The 21378-nt window shown below is 41.9% G+C and overlaps 1 protein-coding gene across 1 annotated transcript in view; it reads left to right on the top strand.

Moving 5' to 3' along the window:
• The window catches only part of USP53 (ubiquitin specific peptidase 53), an 83963-nt gene that overhangs the window by 11311 nt on the left and 51274 nt on the right, over positions 1-21378 (top strand). The window contains exons 2-5 of the mRNA XM_060177107.1: positions 14538-14630; positions 18499-18633; positions 20160-20273; positions 20393-20475. Of these exons, the coding sequence (XP_060033090.1) occupies positions 14538-14630; positions 18499-18633; positions 20160-20273; positions 20393-20475 (425 nt within the window). The remainder of the gene's footprint in view (positions 1-14537; positions 14631-18498; positions 18634-20159; positions 20274-20392; positions 20476-21378) is intronic.

Consider the following 21378-nt stretch of genomic DNA (forward strand, 5'->3'; position numbering starts at 1 on the left):
AACATTTGATAGAACCACTTTGTCCATTAATTCCCTCCTTTTTCCTCTTTTATTGTTCTTTCCTGTTTTTATTATATTCTTAGTTCTAGTCCACTGCTGTTCACCTCCTTTAGAACATGTATTCCATGGTCCAGTAGGTGGTGCAGTGGATAAAGTATTGAACTCTTAATCATGAGGTTCCAAGTTCACTCCCCCGCAGCACATGTACCAGAGTGATGTCTGGTTCTCTCTCTCTCTCTTACATTTCTTATTAATAAAGAGATAAAAATCTTAAAAAAAAAAGGACATGCATTACTCTGCTTCTTCTTTTCTTGAGGGGCTCCATTCAGATGGAGTTTTTGATGGTATTTTTAGATATTTGAGAAGATCTTTATTTCTCTGTCATATTTGAAGGATAATTTTACAGGATACAAGACCCGTGGCTATAATTTCCTCTCTTTTAGTACTTGAATATGCCATTCCACTCTCTTCTTACCTCTAGGATTTGTGAAGAGAAGTCTGATGAAAGCATTATGACTCTGCTTTTGTATGTAACTTCTTTTCTTTCACTAGCAGCCTGTAATTTTTTCCCCTTGTCATTAAGTTTTGATATTTTGACAGTGACGTTCCTTTTTTTTTTTTCGCGTTTTGCATTCATATGTCAGAGTGTATGCTCTGCCTCTTGGGTGTATATATGTCCTGGAAATTGCCTCTGTGAGGAGAATTCTCAGCTAAAATGTTCCTGAATATGGTCTCTGTACCTCCCACCCTGTTCTCTTCCTCAGCAATTCCTATTACTATTACATTCAACCTTTTGATGGAGTCTGCACTTTCAAAGATAGTTGCTACATTCCTTCTAAACCTCTCCTCTCCCTCAATTTTATATTCAAAGAGTGGGCTAATTATATCTTCTAGCTTATTCTTTCTCCTGCATGAGTCAGTCTACTTCCTAAGCCTTCTACCTAAGCTTGGACTGCACTCAGAGTGTCTTTCACTCCCTCTAGTTCTGTTTGAAGTTTTTATTTCATGCTTCCTTATTGCTCAGTGAACTCTGAAGTTCTTTTTTTATGTTTTCTAATTTCTTGGAGAACTCAGATTAAAGTTCTTTCATGTGTTCTAGTTTCTTAGAGAACTCTATTTGAAGCTCTTCTTCTGTGTTTCTTAACTCCTTACTGAAATATTTCTTTCAACTGTTGAATACAGTTCTCTATGCTATGCTTAGATTCTTGGAGAGTCCTTGTAGTGAGTTTTCTATAGTCTTATTCTTTTTCTGATAATGCTTCTATGTCTGTATTTCCTTGGAGTTCCTCCCTCCCTCCTTCTTCCCCTCCTTCTTCCCTCCCTCCCTCCCTCCCTCCATCCCTCCCTCCTTCCCTTCCTTCTTTCCTTTTTGTTTGCCTCCAGTATTATCACCAGGGCTTGGTGCTGGCACTTTGAATCCACTGCTCCTGCTGGCCATTTTTCATTTTTATTGGATAAGACAGAGAAAAATTGAGAGAGGACAGGGAGATAGAAAGGGGGAAAGATAAAGATGGAGACACTTGCAGACCTGCCTTGCCGTTTGTGAAGTTACCCCCTGCAGATGTGGAGCAGGGGCTTGAACCAGGTTCCTTCTGCATGACCCTGCACTTTGTACTGTGTGTGCTTAACTGGGTGTGTCACTACCCCCCTTTTTTTCCTTCAGGGTTATTGCTGGGGCTTGGTGCTGGCCTTATGAATCCATTGCTTCATGGAGGGGATAATAGAGAGGGAGAGAGAAAGTCACCTGTAAACCTGCTTCACCACTTGTGAAGCAACCTTCCTGCAGTTGAGGAGCCAGGTGCTCAAACAGAGATCCTTGCATGGGTCATGGCGCTTAGTACTATGTACACTTAACCCAATGTGCTACCACCTGGTCCCATTTTTTTTCTATCTGTCTGGTTTGGCATGTTTGGTAGTTTCTGCAATGTTTGTGTTATGCATTTATTGTGCTGTTTATTGCTGGCCAGCAGGTGGTGCTATTGCTGTCTTCTGTTTTTGCTTTGTTTAGAGGGATGGGTGGGCGGGGCTTAGGTTTTTTTGTTGTTTCCTTAAGTTGTTTTGTGCTGTGTTGTGTATATATGGTTTCTATGTAAGATTCCAATCTGAAACCAAGCCTCAGGGGTTTCCTGCTGAGCTGCAGCTGTGTTCACAGTAGCAGAGCTCACTCTACCAGTTCCCCTCTGCCAGATGCCTCAACTCACCTTTATGTTTGGGCAACAGACTGGATTACTTTCATCACAAATTCTCCCTGTTTTCTTTACTTTTTCCTTTCTTTCTCTTTTCTCTTTCTTTTTCTTTTTCTTTCTTTTTTTGTGTGTGTCCTTGCCTAAAATTGAGTAGGCTAACGTCCCTGAAGTGATGGACTAAATAGTCATATGCTCCCTTTTTCACAGCCAGCAGTGCCTTGAGTACTGCTGTGTGTACGGGTCAGATGGCATGGTGCTTTGTGTTTGTTTCAGTTCCAAACCCCTTCTTACCCCCACCATGCATGCAGGAACCCACCCAAGGCTGTGGTGTTTCTTTTTCTTCTTTCTTTCTTTTAAAAATATTTTTAATTTATTTGTTATTGTATAGAGACAGAGAGAAATTGAGAAGGGGTGGGAGACAGGGGAGAGACAAGGAGACACCTGCAGCCCTGCTTCACTTGTGAAGCTTTCCTCTCTACAGGTGGGGACCAGGGACTTGAACCTGCATCCTTGCATGCCGTAATGTGAGTGCTTAACCAGGTGTGCCACCGCCTGGCCCCTGGCTGTGGTGTTTCTGAGGGTGTCTCAGCTACAGTTGGTGAATTTTGTTAAGTTTGATAATCGTAGATATTTGTTGTTTTGTGGAAGAGCCTGGTCAAGTCTGTGTTAACTCCATGGCCATGCCTTCCGGAAGTCAGCAGAATGGCTATTGTATAGCACTGAGAAGTTTTCATCGTGTCCTTAGGTAGCTGTCATATTTGTTAGAGAACATATATCAGAACTGTGGCTTTGGATGTGGCTCAGTGGATAGAATGCAGGACTTGCACGTGAAACACCCTAAATTCAACCCTCAGTACTATGTATAACCACATGGTTCTCTACCATAAAAATAAGGACATATTTGAAAATTATAGCGAAATTGTGAGAAGGTGATTGAGCTTGGCAGGGCTTGACTTGAGGGGACATCCATCCTGTCAGTCTCTCTCTCTCTCTACTGAGAGGTCGAACGAGGAGGGCTACAATCCCCCAAGGTTTGCCTTGTCTTATCAGACTCCCTGCCTCACAAAGCACCCTGCATTCCTGATACTATGGCCTGCTCCCTTATTATCTACATAATCATTGTTTTGCCTGAAAGATCCCCACCCATTCCATTCCTTTGATCTATCTTCTTTCTACCCTCAAGACCCTCCCTGCCTGCAGGGTATTATTATTCCTACCAGTTAAAATCCTCGCAACAGTTACTGAAGGAGTTTCTACCTTTCCCAGCCCCTTTTGCCTTTCTCCACCCCTTTCCAAACCATGTCAAGCCATTTCCATTTCTGACTTGCCAATTCCAGGTCTGACTTTTAAAAGCCTTGGCTCTCTGATCAGTAAAGAATTGAACCGCCTCACCACCACCAGCTCTGTTCCTGAGTCATCTCTCTCGTGTTGCTAAGTGAGCAGCAGCCCAGGCTGGCTCTGGTCACGTACTCTCCAACCCAGAGAGTATGCACCCAAGAAGAGGCACCCCTACACTAGCCTGGCAGAAAGTTAGATTTTATATTGTGACACTTAGGTCATTGTGTCACAATACTATGAGACATTTTCTTTACTTGATACTTTAATTAACGGGACTGCCCTTGCTTTTTCAGATAGTTTGTTGGTAGTGCATGGAAACGCAGCTGGTTTCTCTATGCAGGTTCATAATCCCCTGCAACTTTATGAATGTATTGTTGTTATATATATATAATTTCATACTCTCAGTAGACAGAAGATTTTCCTCTTCCTTTCTGATTTTCCATTCAGGAGGACCCAGGCCCAAGTTTCCAGTCCCCACTTTCAGGCAGGGAAATTCCACTGAGAGAGGGGGAGAGCAGATGTAAACCACGATAAGCGAGATCTCATCTGTTAGCATAACTGTCATCAAAAAAGAAGCCAGCAAGTACTGGTGGGAGTGTGGGGAAGAGGAAGCCATGGTGAGCTGCTGCTGAGAATATAAAAGGAGCTCACACATTACCGTGAACAAGGACCCAGTTTCAATCTCCAGACCTCTCTACCTGCAGGGAAGAAACTCCATGAGCTGTGAGACAGTGCTATTTCTCTCTCTCTGTCTCTCTCTCTTTCTTTATCCCTCTCCCTCTTCCACCCCTCAATTTTTCTCTGTATTCTATATAAGTAAAAAAGAATGATATTAAAAGCTAAAGACTTAAAAAAAGAATATAAGATGTACAGCCACCATAAGGAACAATATATAGGGTTCTCAAAGAATTAAAAATAGGGGAGTCGGGTGGTAGCTCAGCGGGTTAAGCAAATGTGGCGCAAAGTGCAAGGACCGGCTTAAGGATCCCGTTTCAGGCCCCCGGCTCCCCACCTGCAGGGGAGTCGCTTCACAAGCGGTGAAGCAGGTCTGCAGGTGTCTGTGTTTCTCTCCCCGTCTCTGTTTTCCCCTCCTCTCTCCATTTCTCTCTGTCCTATCCAGTGACGACAACAATAATAACTACAACAATAAAACAACAAGGGCAATAAAAGGGAATAAATAAGTACATATTTTAAAAAAGAATTAAAAATAGAAGTACAGTGTGATCCATCAGTCTCGCTTCTGCGTGGAAAGTGAAGGACATGAGATGAAGTCACCGCACTGTGTAGCCCCACGTTCGCTGGGCTCCACCCCTCTGTGCCAGCTTTTTTCATCTAGATAGTGGGAAAAACACCACAGCACCGTAGTTTACCCCAGGAGGTTGGGGACCACGCTTGAACCTGAATCTTGAAATAGTGCAGTATTTAAAAATTTTTAAAAAAAATTTATCATCTTTATTTATTTGATAGAGACAGCCAGAAATCAAGATAGAGGGGGGTGATAGAGAGGGAGAGAGACAGAGAGATATTTGCAACCCTGCTTCACCATTTGTAAAGCTTTCCCCCTGCAGGTGGGGACCGAGGGCTCGAACCCCGAGTCCTTGTGCATTCTAATACATGCGCTCAACCAGGTGCGCCACCACCTGGCATATGTATGTGTATGTGTATGTGTATGTGTATGTGTATGTCTATGTCTATATGTATGTGTATGTGTATGTGTATATTACAGTAGCCAAGACTTAGAGACTTAGAAACAACTTAGTCTCTTGATGAAGCGGATGAATCACTAGATAAAGAAGGACCAGAAAAAAGCTCAGCCAGGGGAGTTGGGCAGTAGCGCGGCGCAAAGCGCAAGGACCAGCATAAGGATCCCAGTTCAAGCCCCCGGCTCCCCACCTGCAGGGGAGTCGCTTCACAGGTGGTGAAGCAGGTCTGCAGGTGTCTATCTTTCTCTCCCCCTCTCTGTCTTCCCCTCCTCTCTCCATTTCTCTCTAACCTATCCAGCAACGAAAAGGGCAAGAAGGGCAACAACATCAAGAACTACAACAATAAAACAAGGGCAACAAAAGGTAATAAATAAATAAAATAAATAAATAAATAAAAATTGTTAAAAAAAAAAAAAAAAAGCTCAACCAGCAGAGCTCAGACTTTACCATGTATGTGATCCTAGAGTCAAGCCCCACCATCACATGAGAGTACTTGGTTGAGTGATAACTATGGTATCTCTCCTCCAGGTCCTTAAAATAAAGAGAAAAAAAAAAAAGGACTTGGAAAAGCTGCTCAAATGTAATGATAATATTCATGCACAAGCCCTTCATACCACATACATAGAATAGGAAATCTACTGTGTGTATGTGTATCATACACACGCAGACACTCTTATTCACCTAAGGATATTATTAGCATATTATTCACTTAGGAAAGAGGGGGAGCTTTATGACCTGGTTGAAACTTGAGGGCAGTATGCAAGGAAAATGTGCTCAGCAGCAAAATGACATTCAGGCTCAGACAAAAACTAGTAAAGTCATGGGCCCCATGGAGTATAAAGACCTAGAAGCTTTTTCCAAAATGGAGACCCCCAAATCTTCATCTGCAATATTCTTGTCTTTAGGTTCATGATTAGTCAACAATTTGTTCTGCTGTATATCTTTTTTTTTTTTTTTCCAGCCACCAGCTTCCAGATGATACCAATTTGACTCCCCTGGGCAGAAAATCCCACTATGTGTCCCAGAGCTCTGCTTCCCCAGAGCACTGCCCCACTAGGGAAAGAGAGAGGCAGGCTGGGAGTATGGATGGACCTGCCAACACCCAGGTTCATCAGAGAAGCAATTACAGAAGCCAGGCCTTCCACCTTCTGCACCCTGAATGACCCTGGGTTCATTCTCCCTGAGGGATAAAGAATAGGAAAGCTATCAAGGGAGGGGATGGGATACTGAGTTCTGGTGGTGGGAATTGTGTGGAGTTGTACCCCTCTTGGATAAGAGTTTTGCCAGTGTTTCCATTTTATAAATAAAAATAAAAAATAATACTCAACTTGCAAAGTTAAAAAAAGAAAGAAAAAGAAAAGCAACAAATAAGTATGATCTGATGTGTGGAATCTAAAAAAAATCTGAGCTCATAGAAGCAGAGTAAATTGGTGGTTGCCAAGGGCAAGAATGTGGGGAAATTGGCTGAAGGTGGCCAGCAGATACAAGCTCCCACCTATAAAATGAATAAATCCTGTGGCACTGAATGCACTGCATCATGATAATAGTTGACAGGCACTGTGTTGTATACTTGACAGTTGCTAAGAGAGCAGGTCTTAAAAATTCTCGCTTATATTTATACACAGAAAAGGTACCTATGTATGTGATAAGTTTATCGATGGAAATCATTTTACTATGTATTGGCATATTGATTTATCACATTTTGTAATCTAAAGCCTACAAAGTTCTGCTCATAAATAACATCTCAGTAAAACTGGATCTATACAGTGGCCTGGAAACCATTGAGTGTTTATAATTCACTTAATCAACTGTCCTGCCAACATTTGAACTGACTAATCAAAAAGTTATCCTGGCTCCAATATAATATCATACACAATATAAAACCCATTTTTTCTGATTATTTTTCTTTTTGCTGGTCTTCACACTTACATATTCTTTGTGTATAATTTCATCTTTTCCTTTTATCATTTTTTTTCCCCAATTTACCAATGAGACAGAGAGAGAGCCAGATATCACTCTGGTACATGTGCTGCACGGGATTGAACTCAGGACCTCTTTGTTGGAAGTCCAATGCTTTAACCACTGGACCACCATTGTTTTATCCTTATTATGCATTTGTGATTCATCCTTCATGGCTATCCCTGAACTCTCCCCACCTCTACACACACACACACACACACACACACACACACACACACACACACACACCCAGCTAAATGTTTACTTTAAATGTCCCAATGGCTGTGATGTGGAAAACAAGTATTTTGTCTCAGATCGACTGCCACATTATTATTTTTTCCCCCCTCAACCAGCTAGTTATCCTATAAAAGTTGATCTAAGTGGTTAAAACATCCTCCTATCAATAGAGAATACCCCCCTCCTCCAAATTTAACTCCCTATCTGTACGTCTATCTTACTACTGCCACACTCTATTTAATCCACATGTTTTATTATAATTTCCCTTGCTTAAAATCAACAAAGACTCCTCCCCCCCACCACTGGTAAAAGCTCAAATGTCTTGTATGACCTTCAGGATCAGCTGTGATCCAGCCAGGGCCTACTTAGCTGCTCCATCTTGGACTCTATCATGCGTAGATTTTTGTCTTACTTGGCTCCTACTCTTTCTTTGGAATGTATCCATCCTCCCTACCCATACATGATGTCCTCCCTCATTCATTAAGGTAGATGTGACCTCTCCCGGAAAGCCTATTTCTGCCTCCACACTCATCTTTTATGACAAGCATTCTCTGATGCCACATGATCAAATATTTTGTTCATTTTTTTCCCCCTTTAAATCACAACTGGACTAGTAACCGCATAGCTGAGTCAATCATATTCTTTGGTTGAAGATACATTATTATTATTATTATTAACAATTTGTATAAGATCCTTCTTATATAAGCTTCTCTCTCTCCCCCCCAACTGCTATATACTTCTGCATACACTCAATACAAGGCCTTCTCGTCTACTTTTCCTATGTTTGTACATATACAAACTTTTTCCTATCTTCTTAGTATCATTTTGAGTGTATCATTCATACCAATGAGACTCGACTATGAATTTCATTCTTTCTACTCAGTACTTATATTTCTATATGTATTTCTAGCACTGCCTGCTTGTCCGGCCTGTATGTATGTGTGTTTTTTGTTGTTGTTTGTTTGTTTTTTGTTCTACCACTAAATGACATATGGGTAGCCAGTTCTTTGTGATTTCAAACAATGGAAAGCAAAGGACTCAGTGCAAGAAAACTTCCTTCTTGTACCCTAGGACAGATTCAGAGACATTAGCGCGCGTATATTCCTAGCACTGCTGAACGCTGCTACTCAGTAGAGTCCCTCAGCATGTCTCTCTTGGTTTATGGTTCTACCAGTATGGCCTGAAGCGTTCTTATTTTTTTTTTTCATGTTACAAGCAGCACTTTCCCTCATAATTATGTCAGTAATGGTATTATTATTACTAATTTGAGGGGTCTGAAGTATTATGCTTGACTTGATGAAATTTAATATTTAATGGCTTTTTTTTATCAGGAGTATGTACCCAAGAGTAATGTAAAATTTTTATTTTAATCTACTAAGATTTGTTTATCAGCTTAATGTTTTTTCTGAGATGTTACGCATATCAGTTTATGTAAAACTATTGTCTTTTTGAGAATAAATTAGTCTGCAGTATATGTGCTTTTGTCTTAATAAGCAAGGTAATTTTGTCCTGATAGAAAATTTAATGTTTTTCCAAATACTGTCTGCAGTCTAGTTTACCTCTAGTTTCCTTTTGGAATGTTTTCCTTAATACATTTACCATGTAAGCACTGAAATCTGTGACTGATATTTTAAAAATTGTAACAGTAACTTAAGTTTTATTTCCTTATTTTAGAGTGTCATTAATTTTAATCCTATCGTGATTAGTTTGAATGGTATATTCTGTATTTGTGCACATATAATAAAGTAGGGATTATTTATTTGCCTTTGGTTTTATTTAAACATTTGTTTTCTTTCTTGTAGATTTGCTTTAAGGTTGTATTGATAAGAAATATGGAGTCATCTTTGATACCGTCACCAGGAAAAGAGAGAATCGTTGTTTTTTTTATTAAAAAAGCATAATGAAAAGAAATTATGAAAGGAATCATGCCAAATGCCAACTCTTCATCTATCACGTTTTGTTTTAAACCGTCAAGACACATGGCTTGTCGTTTAAAGAGCATTACTTGCTTATCAACCTTATTTTAAGAATTTTAAAAACTTTTCCATTCTGAACTACAACTCTCATAAAATTTAACCCATACAAAGATCTTTTAAGACTTTGTTCAAAATAGCTCTTTTGTTTCGTTCTGTCTTGATAAAGTCGGCGTTTGTTATTCCTTGACACAGTCTTGAAAAATTCACCACATCGGGAAGATATGGACTTGGAAAAATACATTCTCACAATAGACCACAGTGAATTTACATGGACAGTTCAAAACATCATCTAGTTCATCCCCAGAAGGATCACCTCAGTGTATAATTCTTAGCTTTCATGCAAACAAAACTGCTCAAAGATGGCATGGGTCAAATTCTTACGCAAACCTGGTGGCAATCTTGGCAAAGTTTATCAACCTGGGAGCATGCTGTCACTAGCACCTACCAAAGGCTTGCTGAATGAACCAGGACAGAACAACTGTTTTCTCAACAGTGCTGTACAGGTGAGGCCATAACTACTTGTTAAATTTTAGAGACTGTATTTCAGAAAATCCTTTGTTTCGTGCTTCTTGTGCTCATAAGTGAAAAATAAAAATCTCATTGAGAATTTTTTTTTTTTAAACTAGGCCATGGCTCAACTCTGCCTATTGGTAGTTCTGAGGATCAAACCTGGAACCTCTTGCATGCAAACCCTTTCTGCATTTACTCCCTTAACTCAACTAACTCAGCTAGAATGAGTTTTTGATATAATTTTTAATGGCCGCAAAAATAATTTGGCTGGACATCTTTTTTTTTTCTTTCTTTTTCTTTCTTTCTCTTTTCTTTTGCCTCCAGGGTTATCGCTGGGGCTCGGTGCCTGCACTATGAATCCACCGCTCCCGGAGGCCATCTTTTTTTCCATTGTTGCTGCTGTGGCTGGAAAGGACAGAAAGAAATGGAGAGAGATGGGGAAGACAGAGAGGGGGAGAGAAAGTTAGTTAGACACCTGCAGACCTGCTTCACTGTTGGTGAAGCGAACCCCCTGCAGGTGGGGAGCCAGAGGCTCGAACCGGGATCCTTACACAGGCCCTTGTGCTTTGCGCCATGTGTGCTTAACACAACTGCCCGGCCCCCTGCAGTGTTTTTCTATTGATCTTAGACTATACCTTAAAATAATGTAGTTAATGCCCTGGCAAGTGATAAAGCGGCTCAAGTTAGGGGGTTGGGCCGTGGCGCAGCGGGTTAAGCGCATGTGGCGCAAAGCGCAAGGACGGGTGGAAGGTTCCGGGTTCGAGCCCCCAGCTCCCCACCTGCAGGGGAGTCGCTTCACAGGCGGTGAAGCAGGTCTGCAGGTGTCTTTCTCTCCTCCTCTCTGTCTTCCCCTCCTCTCTCCATTTCTCACTGTCCTATCCAATAATGAACAACATCAACAATGGCAATGATAATAACCACAACGAGGCTACAACAACAAGGGCAACAAAAGGGGGAAAAATGGCCTCCAGGAGCGGTGGATTCATGGTGCAGGCACTGAGCCCAGCAATAACCCTGGAGGAAGAAGAAAAAAAAAAAAGTGGCTCAAGCTTTGGATTTGACAAGTATGAAGTCCCAAGTTTGATTTTTGGCAATACTATGTGTTAAAGTAATGCTCTGCTTTTCTCTTACTCTCGCTCTCAGTACTAAGTAAACATTTTATTTTATTTTTAATATATTTATTATTGGATAGAGACAGAGAGAAATTGAGAGGGGAGGAGGAGAAAGGGGGAAAGAGACAGAAATACCTGCAGCTCTGCTTCACCGCTCAAGAAACTTTCCCCCTGCTGGTGGGGACTAGGGGCTTGAACCTGGGTTCTTGTGCACTGTAATGAAGATCACTTTCTTCATGTAGAAGATGCCACAGCACCAAAGCTTCCTTCAGTGGAGTGAGGGCTGGGCTTGAACCTGGGTTGAACACACGGCAAAGAAATCCATTATCTCAAGTGTGCTATTTTGCTGGCCCTCTGTGTTTTCTTTTGGTTGATTTTTTTTTTTCCTTCTCCTGAAAACTGAGTAAAAGGGAAATATTAATTGACTCAGCTAATAGATGAACACAGCTAGGATGTGTCAGGAGCTTGGACATCTGACTCAGTTCTCAGTTATTCTCTATCTGGGACAGAGGTCAAACTTGAAAATTCTCTTATGTACTCGGGGAAAGAGAAACAATCAGTATTAGGAAATCATGATTTTGAAGTTATATCGGGACTGTTAAATTGCCGTCGTTGATTACATACTGGCCAGAAACACAGGAAAGCATTTATTAAATTAACACAAGGTTTAGGAGGATAGCCTGGACCCAGTGATATACTCAAAGACTTGAAATGAACGGTTTGAATTGAACTATGAGAAAGTGATGCTGTCATTTCACATTCTTTCTTTTTTTAAAAAATTTTTATTTACAAAATGGAAACACTGACAAAATCATAGGATAAGAGGGATACAACTCCATACAGTTCCCACCACCAGAACTCCATATCCCATCCCATCTCATCCTGATAGCTTTCCTATTCTTTTTTTTTAAATAAATTTTATTTATTTTCCCTTTTGTTGCCCTTGTTGTCATAGTTATTATTGTTGTTATTTATGTTGTCGTTGTTAGATAGGACAGAGAGAAATGGAGAAACGAGGGGAAGACAGAGAGGGAGAGAGAAAGATAGACACCTGCAGACAGACCTGCTTCACCGCCTGTGAAGGGACTCCTCTGTAGGTGGGGAGCTGGGGCCTCGAACTGGTCCTTGCGCTTTGTGCCATGTGCGCTTAACCTGCTGCACTACCACTGGACTCCCAGCTTTCCTGTTCTTTTTTTTTTTTTTAATTTTATTTGTAAAAAGGAAACATTGACAAAACCATAGTATAAGGGGTACAACTCTACACAGTTCCCACCACCAGAACTCCGTATACCATCGCCTCTACTGATAGCTTTCCTATTATTTAACCCTGTGGGAGTATGACCCAAGGTCATCGTGGGGTGCAGAAGGTGGAAGGTCTGGCTTCTGTAATTGCTTCCCCGCTGAATATGGGCGTTGACAGGTCAATCCACACTCCCAGACTGCCTCTCTTTCTCCCTAGTGGGGAAGGGCTCTGGGGAAGTGGAGCTCCAAGGCACATTGGTGGGGTTGTCTGTCCAGGGAAGTCTGGTCACATCTTGCTAGCATCTGGAACCTGGTGGTTGAAAAGAGAGTTAACATACAAAGTCAAACAAATTGTTGAACAATCATGGACATAAGGCTGGAATAGTGCAAACGAAGATCCATTTTGTAGATAGCTAGTAGGCATATTTTAGTTATATTTCAAAGGGTCTGTAACTATACTAGTGTTTTGTTTTTGTTTTTGTTTTTGTCTGAGCTTGAAATCTGATATGCAGCTGGATCCTAATTATTGTCTGGGGAGATGATGTCATGGCTGAAAAGGACCAGAAAGCTGGATCAGGGAAGAGAGTAGCTCCCTAATGTGGGAAAGGGGCATAAATATTACTGTAAACCCCATCGATTTGATGTGATTTGGGGCCCATAATTAGCTTAGGAGCTTATGTGACCTCTGCATCCCTGTAGATCTGAGCTCACATTCTGTGGTCATGAGTGGGAACATTCCATGCTGCCCCAGTATCGACCCATCTTCCTCAGGTGTAGCATAGAGTATGCTGTCTATCCTCCCTTCCGAGGATAGGACATTCTCTACCATTGTTGATCCACATTGAGGGCAAGGTCCTATGGGGGCCCACAAAGGGGTCTATTTTGTTGTTCCTGATAGAAATGGCCCGTAACAATGGAGAGAGGGATTTATTTGAGTTCTAGGCCCATCAAGTCTATTTGGGAATTTCAGGACTCCCTGATCAGGGTCCCACCAGCTTTCCTATTTAACCATCCAGGAGTATGGACCCACGGTCATTATGGAGTGCAGAAGGTGGGTGGTCTGGCTTCTTCAATTGCTTCCTCGCTGAACTTGGGTGTTGACAGGTCAATCCATACTCCTAGTCTATCTCTCTCTCTCCCTAGTGGGTAGGGGTTCTGAGGAAGCAGGGCTCCAGAGCATATTGGTGGAGTTGTCTGTACAGGGAAGTCTGGTTGGCATCATGGTAGCATCTGGAACCTGGTGGCTGAAAGAAGAGTTAACATATAAAGCCAAACAAATTGTTGACTAATCATGAACCTCAAGGTTGGAATAGTGCAGACGAAGATTTGGAGTCTCTGTTTTGGAAATAGCTAGTAGGCCTATTTTACGTATATTCCAAAGTGCCCATAAATATACTATCTGATATGCAGGTGGACCCAAGTTATTGTCTGGGGAGATGATGTCATGGCTGGAAAAAGGGCTAGAGAGCTGGATCAGGGAAGAGAGTAGCTCCCAGGTATGGGAACTAGCCAGTAAGAATGATAAACACCTGCTTCCTGCTTGTGAAGCATCCCCCTTTTAAGTGGGGAGCGAGTTTCAGTTCTTTTTTTAAATGCAGGATTGGGGATTGAACCTAGGAGGGGAAGACAGAGGGGGAGAGAAAGACACCTGCAGACCATTTTTTTTTTCTTTTCTCTTCCTCTACTTTTTATTTGATAGGACAGAGAGAAATTGAGAGGGGAGTGATAGGGAGCAAAGAAAGAGAGAAGTACGGCCTTATTAACTACGTGTGAAGCTGCCCCACTGCAGGTAGGGAACAGGGGCTTGAACCCAAATCTTTACACATGACAATGTGTGTCCCACAGTGTACTGACCCCTGCTTAGGATACCTTTAATTCCAATAATCTTTCCTTCCTAAATTCCAGTCCGTTCGAAGTATTTATAATCACTTCCTCTTTTAGATCTTTGCCAAGCTCTCCATTCAGAAACCCAGGGTTCCTCTTCACAAAAAAAAAAAAAAATGCTTAACTGAAAATGTATCTTTTTCTTGTCATAGTTTTTGCATGATAATCAGTAGGAATATCTTGTAACTCTGTGTTTTATATAGCTAGGATCTATAAATAGGAATTTTACATTTAATATTTTTACTGATAGTATGTATGCCTGATCATATACAAAAGACTAAAATAAGTTATACATTAGCCTTTTGCAGTTGAAGCTATATCTTTTTTTTTTTTTTTTTTCAAACGAGAATAGTTTTACCATGTTTCTTTACATCTCACTGTTTTTTATAGGTCTTATGGCAGTTGGATATATTTCGACGAAGCTTGCGGGTTCTGACTGGACATGTTTGTCAGGGAGATGCCTGTATATTTTGTGCACTGAAGGTAACATTATTATCGTTATTATTATTTTGCCTCCAGGGTTACTGCTGGGACTCAGTGCCCGCACTACGAATTCACTGCTCCTGGAGGCCTTTTTTCCCATTTTCATTGCCCTTGTTGCCATTATTATTCTTGTTGTCATTGCTGTTCTTGTTGTTGGGTAGGACAGAGAGAAATCGAGAGAGGAGGGGAAGACAGAGAGGGGGAGACAAAGACAAAAACCTACAGACCTGCTTACACCGGTCTGTGTGCTTTGCACCATGTGCGCCATGTGCACTTAACCCGTTGTGCTACTGCCCGACCCTCCTGATGGTAACTTTTTAACAGCTGTATAAAAAATAGCTTTTTGTCAGTTTTTCTCCAAAACCTTAATCTAATTTAGTAGATGACAAAAATCACAGTTTTACTTTTGATGAATTCTTATTTATTTATTTATTCCCTTTTGTTGCCCTTGTTTTATTGTTGTAGTTATTATTGTTCTCGTCGTCATTGTTGGATAGGACAGAGAGAAATGGAGAGAGGAGGGGAAGATAAAGAGAGGGATAGAAAGCTAGATATCTGCAGACCTGCTTCACAGCCTGTGAAGTGACTCCCCTGTAGGTGGGGAGCCGGGGTCTCAAACCGGGGTCCTTAATGCCGGTCCTTCAGTTTCACGCCAAGTGTGCTTACTGCCTGCTGCGCTATTGCCTGACTCCCCTTTGATGAATTCTTAAGATATGAGGTATTCAGGTTTGTATGTTCATTTTTCTACTTTAATATGAAGACAGTTGAAATTAACCTAGAGTAGGATAAAATTGGATAGAAATGTTGTGTTTTCATGACTTGATAATAATTTTTGCTTCATCCTAACAAATGTTCTTTTATCTACTACTGTTTTTTTTTTTTTTTTTTACGCTCCTCTAGTGACTGAGGATATAGCAGGACACAAAACTGTTATAGACTATTCGCATGCAACTTTTATCCTTTTAGGGAGAGAGACAGTAAGTGAGGAAAATATCAACTGTCTGGATGGCAGTAACAGTTGCAGAGGTGGAAGATAAATCTGGGAAAGGACATAGAGAATGTTACAGGGCCAGCCGAGAAAACTTCTCTAAGCAAGTGGTATCTGAATCCACGCCACTAGGAATAGGGTGGAAGAGGTAGCACAGTAATTATACAAAAGACTACTGCCTGAGGCTCTAAAGTTCCAGGTTTAGTTGCAGGCACCACCATAAGCCAGAGCTGAGTTTAAAAACAAAACCAAACAAACACAAAGAGCCAAAACCAAAACAAAATAAAAACTATAAAAGAGAAAACTGAACAGTCCCCACCCCTGGGAGGTGGGCCATGTGTGTGGTATCTTTTTTTTTTTTTTTTTTAAATTGTTATCGTTATTTATTGGATAGAGAGAACTATAAATCAAGAGGGAAGGGAGAAATAAGAGAGGGAGAGAAAGAGAGACAGACACCTGCAGCACTGCTTCACTACTTGCAAAGCATTCTCTCTGCAGGGAGCGGACCAGGGGACTTGAACCCAGGTCCTTGTGCATTATAACGTGTGCTCAGCCAGGTGTGCCACCAACTGGCCCCCTGTGTGTGATGTCTTTAAGAAAAGAGTTACAGTAGCTTTGTAAGGAGAGAGCAGTAAAAGGTGGGCTTAGAGTTGGGATGACTGCAGGTTCATAGGCTGTCTTCTAATCAAAAGGCGCTGTTGATTCCTTCAATGTGGACCTTAAGTACGATAAAGTGATTCTTTTCCATTAGATACAGTGTGACAGACGTGATGGCTGCAACCATCGGAGCTTAGGTTATATTAAAAAAGATCACAAACCTCCCCACCCTCCTCACCCCCTGAGGTCAGGAAGCTCATTCTCAGAAGTAATCCTCCATGTTGTGGGGGAAGCCAAACTGTTCTTACTCAGATTTCAACTTTGTAATACAAATGTATTCGTTTTTGTTTTAAGTAATTGAGTTTGGAGGTGGCTTGTTACAGAGCCCAAATTACCTGGAATGAGAGTCCAGTTTGTGGATGATCTTCTAAAACCTTGGGTAAGGGCTTTATAGCTTTTTTTCTTGAGTAATTCAGAAAAGTTTAGAGGAGAAGAGTGGTAGAATCTGTTTTGAGTACATTTGTTTGGGCAAGTAGCCTTTGGCTACTGGGCTTTGAGTAGATAGACAGGAGACACTATATTAGCAACAGGCGCCGGGTGGGGGTGGTGGCTCACCTGGTTGAGCGCACATGTTACAATGCGCAAAGACCCAGGTTCGAGCCCCCAGTCCCCACCTACAGGGGGAAAGCTTTGTGAGTGGTGAAGCAGTGTTGCAAGTGTCGGTGTTTCTATCCCTCTCTAGCACCCCCTTCCCTCTCCATTTCTGGATGTCTCTATCCAGTAATAAAGATAATTAAAACATTTAAAAAACAATATATTAGCAACTCATTGATAATGTGACTGACATTTTTGTCCAAGAATTTGAAATTTCACTAACACACTATCCAAGATAAGTATTCCATCCTTGAATATTCTTTACACATACACTTGTATAAAGGAAAGTGAAAACTCATTTTGTGCTTTATTTTCTTGATGTTCCTGAAAAAGCTATTTGAATAAATCACTAATGGGGTATTATTATTATTATTTATTGCCTACAGGGTTATCACTGGGACTCAGTGCCTGCACTGTGAATTTACTGCTCCTGATGGCCATCTTTTTTCTATTGTTGTTGTTGCTGTTATTGTTTTTGTTGTTGCTGCTGTTGTTGTTGGACAGGACAGAGAGAAATTGAGAGGAGGGGAAGACAGAGGGAGAGAAAGACACCTACAGACCTGCTTCACCCCTTGCAAAGCAATCTCTCCTGCACGTGGGGAGCCAGGGACTCGAACCGAGATCCTTGCGCAGGTCCTCACACTTCCGTGCTTAACCTGGTGCACTACCGCCCTGCCCCCTTATTATTTTTTAACTTTCTTTTGGGTTAAATTTTATTTATTTTTAATATGACACAGAGAAATTGAGAAAGGAGATAGGGAAAGAGAGAGAGAGAGAGGAAGAAAGAGAGAGAGAGAGAGACCGAGATGGCACTGCTTCACCACTCCTGAAATCTTGCCCCTGCAGGTGGGGACTGGGGGCTAAACCAGGGTCCTTCTGCTACCACCTGGTCCCAAGGGGCAATTTTATACCCTGTCTTTTTTTTTTTTTTTTTAGGACACAACAAATAAGATCATTGTAGGGATGCAGAATGACTTTAGATCAAGCTACAGTATCACATTTTATTTACTTGACTACTACCTCTGCTTATTTTGCCTGTTTGTAAAAAAAAGGTTACAGTTAAATTGCCTAACCCAAGTTTTCCTAATCTTTACACAATTATCTGCCTCTTACCCACTTGCCTCCCCATCCAAAACATCACTCTCTCTTAAACACACGCACACGCACACACACACACACACACACACACACACACACACACACACACACACACATTTTATCTAGAGATTGGTGCACTTGTTCAATTCATTACTGAAACAAGTAATTTTAATACAGACTTTTAGAGCAAAGGACTATTTGTGGATGTTTTTGAGTGTAGTGCTTTCAGTTCCACTATGTTTTAATGGACTCAGGTGATCTGAAAGGCCAGGTGGTGGCTCACCTGGTTGAGCACACATGTTAACAGTGCGCAAGGACCCGGGTTCAAGTCCCTGGTCCCCCCACCTACAGGGGGGAGCTTCACGAATGGTGAAGCAGGTCTCTGCAGGTGTCTCTTGTCTCTCTCCACCTCTGTCTCCCCCGCCCCTCTCAATTTATCTCTATCTCTATCCAATAATAAATAAAATAAAAAGAAATGTAGGTGGTCTGTGGTTGGCATTAAACTAACAACTGTACTTGCTGACTCCCCAGACAATCTTCGCACAGTTTCAACACAGCCGGGAAAAAGCACTTCCCTCGGATAACATCAGGCACGCCCTTGCCGAGAGCTTCAAAGATGAGCAGCGCTTTCAGCTAGGCCTCATGGATGACGCGGCAGAGTGCTTCGTAAGTATTCCGGGTAATGCTCAAGGCGAGGCGGTCGTCGGCATTCCAAACATGATGCCGATCCTGAGACTAAGCAGACACACAACAGTGGAAAAGTAGCTGGGTCTTGCCAATGGATACACATCAGACCAGCCTTCAAAGTTGTGCTGCCCGGCTGTGCTTTGTGGCCTTTTGCCTTTGCTTATCTGTGCTGCTATAGTTCTTTCTGTGCATCATTACTCAGGCTATTTCAATCATTTGAAACCTATTTGTAGCTTGTTGAAAGTCATGAGTGTCCCTGTAGCCAGCCAGAGGTCTGTGTCTACGTGGCATACATAAACCACAGCTCCAGAAATCACATTCGTCACCACACGCAGTGATACTACCTGACAGAGAAATGCGTCTGTTGGGATCAGCAGTTCTGATCCATTATCTCCCAGCAAGCTGAGAGTCACTGACTGAGATGGTGCTGAGACTGTGCGCTACTGCCCTGTTGGGCTGAAAAGCCTTCCGTCAGGAGCATATATATACCTTCTACAACACAGGTGTTACTTCTTAAAAGTTTAACTATTGGGGGTCCCAGCGGTAGCACACTGGGTTAAGCACACATGGTGCGAAATGCAGACCAGCACAAGGATCCCAGTTCGAGCCTCCCCCCACCCCACCTGCCGCGGGGTGGCTTCACAAGTGGTGAAGCAGATCTGCTGGTGTCTATTTTTCCCCCTCTCTGTCTTCCCCTCCACGCATGCCATATGGAAGTGCTGTTTTTGCCAAGTAAAATCAATCCCCCACACCACCATAAGCCAGAGCTGAGCAGTATTCTGGTTAAAATAGATATAAAAAAAAAAGATAGAAAGTGGGAAGGGGTGTATTTATTGAGCCTCTCTCCAAACTGTGTTATCAAGAATTGCACTTAGGAGAGGCAGGCTGGGCATATGGACCAATCTGCCAATGCCCATGTTCAGTGGGGAAGCAGTTACAGAAGCCAGACCTTCCGCCTTCATGTCCCTGGGTCCATGCTCCCAGAGGGATAAAGAATAGGGAAGCTGTCCTGGGAGGGGAGGGGCTACGGAGTTCTGATGGTGGGAATTGTGTAGAGTTGTACCCCTCTTATCCTATGGTCTTGTCAGTGTTTCCATTTTATAAATAAACATTATTAAAAAAATGGCATTGAGAGTCGGTGGTAGTGCAGCGGGTTAAGCGCATGTGACACAAAGTGCAACGACTGGCATTAAGGATCCCAGTTCGAGCCCCCAGCTCCCCACCTGTAGGGGAGTCACTTCACAAGTGGCTAAGCAGGTCTGCAGGTGTCTTATCTTTCTGTCCCTCTCTGTCTTCCCCTCCTCTCTCCATTTCTCTCTGTCCTATCCAACAACAAATGGCATAAGTAACAACAATAACTACAATAAAAAAGCAACAAGGGCAGCAAAAGGGGAAAATAAAATATATTTTTAAAAAAAGGCATTTAGGAGTGAACATTTTGAAGCCCTCAAGATCCATAACATATTTGTCTTTATCTTATTATTATTTTTTTTTCTTTTACCTAGGAGAATATACTGGAGAGGATTCATTTTCACATAGTGCCCAGCAGAGATGCTGACATGTGCACCTCTAAATCTTGTCTCACTCACCAGAAGTTTGCCATGACTCTTTATGAGCAGGTGAGGTGGCGTAACTGCTTTTACTGGCTATCGTGTATATATATATATATATATAACATATGTATGTGTATTTTGGTCATCAGACAGCTGATCAATTAAGCTTATGCTTTTGCTTGTAGTGTGTGTGTCGTAGCTGTGGCGCATCATCAGACCCTCTCCCTTTTACAGAGTTTGTGCGGTACATTTCTACAACAGCGCTGTGGTAAGAACCCATTACCGTGTATTTGCCCAAGACGTTTAGTGCACACGTGAGCACACTGCACGTTCATTTTCAATAAGTGTAAGATCTGTGAGTTTCTGATTTATGTCTGAGACTGTGAGATAGGTGATCAACAGCAGAATCACATGATTCCTTCTTGGTTGGGTATTTCTAATGTAGACAGATGACATACGGACGTATCCTTACTGTCCTCATGACAGATATTGTCTTTGTTATTTTTTTCTTTGTTATCACTGGGGCTTGGTGCCTGCACGACAGATTCACTGCTCCTAGAGGCCATCTTTTTCCCATTGTTGTTGTTGTCCTTATTGGATAGTACAGAGAGAGGAGAGTAAGACAAGAGAGGGGGAGAGAAAGACACCCGCAGACCTGCTTCACCACTTGCAAAGCAACCCCCACTGCAGGTGCGGAGCTGGGGGCTCGAACCGGGATCCTTGTGCCAGTCCTTGCGCTTCATACTATGTGCGCTTAACTAGGTGCACTACCGCTCAGCCCCCATTTTCTTTCGTTTTATTAATTGAAAGTTTGGAGGCAGTCCCGAGCTGAGCAAATTCATTGATTCCATTTCCCTCTATAGCATATACTCACTGTGTCTGTGTGACATTTCAGTTGTTCTTAAAAGTATTCCAAGTTCTTCTACTATATGTGTTAACAGTGATCAGTGATCGTTGGCAGTATTGTAATTGTTTTTGGGATGCCAAACTACACACATCAGAGACATCGGACTTAAGCGCGTCAATGTTGTGGGTATTTTGAATGCTTTTCTAGCTGGCCATGCTCCATCACTGTCCCCTATCCCCTGAGACACAGAATATTGAAGTTAGGGCAGATAATAATCCTGTAGTGCCTCTAATGTTAAGACAAAAAAAGGAGAGTTATCCATTT

Source organism: Erinaceus europaeus, chromosome 2, assembly GCF_950295315.1.
Source record: "Erinaceus europaeus chromosome 2, mEriEur2.1, whole genome shotgun sequence".
NCBI classification, from domain to species: Eukaryota; Metazoa; Chordata; class Mammalia; order Eulipotyphla; family Erinaceidae; genus Erinaceus; species Erinaceus europaeus.